Source organism: Cynoglossus semilaevis, chromosome 10 (assembly GCF_000523025.1).
Source record: "Cynoglossus semilaevis isolate Cse_v1.0 chromosome 10, Cse_v1.0, whole genome shotgun sequence".
In the NCBI taxonomy this organism is placed as follows: Eukaryota; Metazoa; Chordata; class Actinopteri; order Pleuronectiformes; family Cynoglossidae; genus Cynoglossus; species Cynoglossus semilaevis.
This window is the reverse complement of record NC_024316.1, coordinates 18,465,096-18,466,690: the sequence shown is the minus strand read 5'-3', so window position 1 is coordinate 18,466,690 and position 1,595 is coordinate 18,465,096. Positions and strand designations below refer to the sequence as shown.

Sequence of the window (1,595 nt, the reverse complement as noted above, 5' to 3'; positions counted from 1 at the left end):
TTCCTCTTCCTCTTCCTCTTCCTCTTCCTCTTCCTCTTCCTCTTCCTCTTCCTCTTCCTCTTCCTCTTCCTCTTCCTCTTCCTCTTCCTCTTCCCAGGCTCCCCTGCAGCCAGTGGCACTGGTACTCTGCAGATCTATCTGATCGACATCAACGACAACCCCCCGGTGCTGGTGCCCAGAGAGTCTCAGATCTGTGAGAGAGTCAACAAAAACATCAACGGTGTCAACATCACGGCGGCCGACGCCGACACCGAGCCCAACGCCGGACCCTTTATTTTCGAGCTGCCCGGCTCGCCCTCCAGCATCCGGCGCAACTGGACGATTTCTCGGATCAGTGGTGAGACCATGTCACTGCACTGGTGCGGTTCCTTCGTCCGAGTTCCTGAGTGAGTACAGCTGTCGTTTCTCTCCTAGGAAACTACGGTCGTCTGGGCCTGCGCTACCAGATATACCTGGAGCCGGGGGTGTACGAGGTACCGATAACTGTCTCAGACTCGGGCAACCCGCCGTTGTCCAACAGATCCGTCATCAAGGTCAAGGTGTGTCCCTGCGACGAAAACGGGGACTGCACCACCCTGGGGGCCGTGGCCGCCGCCGGTCTGGGAACTGGAGCCATCATCGCCATCCTGTTCTGCATCATCATACTGCTGTGTGAGTGTCACCCCCCCCACCGACCCCCCCCAACACCAACAGACACAGTGTATTCTAGGGCTGAAGAATCTGGCGATACGATACCTATCACGATGATAGGTGTAAAGATACGATAAACTGTGACACCACAGACACGGTGATATAAATTAAGGTGTTTTTTTAAAACCATTTAATTATAGGAAAACTGTCGTCTTAGTAAACACACAATTAGGGATGTCAGAAATTAACTTTTGCCGATATATTTCCAATTCCATCATCAACCGATACGATACAGACCTGGTAATATTTACTTGTTTATCTGTAGTCGCAGCGTTCTGTAAACGATCTCCTGATTAGTAAAATAGATGAATGAGCTGCAATGCTGCCATCTAGTGACTTTCACTGTAATGCATTAAATTCGCAGGCATGGTGCTGCTGTTTGTGTTGTGGATAAAGCGCCGGGAGAAGGAGCGTCAGACGAAGCAGCTGCTCATCGACCCCGAGGACGACGTCAGAGACAACATCCTCAAGTACGATGAAGAGGGCGGAGGAGAGGAAGATCAGGTGACACACACACACACACACCTCACACACACACACAGGTCAGTGATGGACCGCCGCCCTGTTTACACGTGTGTGTGCCCCCTTGTGGCGGTGCAGGACTACGACCTGAGTCAGCTGCAGCAGCCCGACTCCTTGGAACACATCATCAACAAACCGCCCGGCGTCCGCAGGGTGGACGAGCGTCCCATCATCCCCGAGTCCCAGTACCCAATCAGACCTGTGGTGCCCCACCCTGGAGACATCGGGGACTTCATCCACGAGGTGACAACACACACACACACACACTCTTTTTGACTCTCGTCCTGTTTGTCCAACACTGAGTTCTCACTGGAGTTCTTGGTGTTTTCAGAAATGCTTTGATCAGACGTTTCTGCAGCAGCTGATGGAAATGCTGTTCTCCC

At 52.6% G+C, this 1,595-nt stretch overlaps 1 protein-coding gene across 1 annotated transcript in view; it reads left to right on the top strand.

Moving 5' to 3' along the window:
* The window catches only part of LOC103385445 (cadherin-4), a 20,589-nt gene that overhangs the window by 17,633 nt on the left and 1,361 nt on the right, over nucleotides 1–1,595 (top strand). Inside the window, 4 exon segments of the mRNA XM_025058993.1 lie at nucleotides 98–337; nucleotides 415–651; nucleotides 1,055–1,194; nucleotides 1,291–1,455. Of these exon segments, the coding sequence (XP_024914761.1) occupies nucleotides 98–337; nucleotides 415–651; nucleotides 1,055–1,194; nucleotides 1,291–1,455 (782 nt within the window).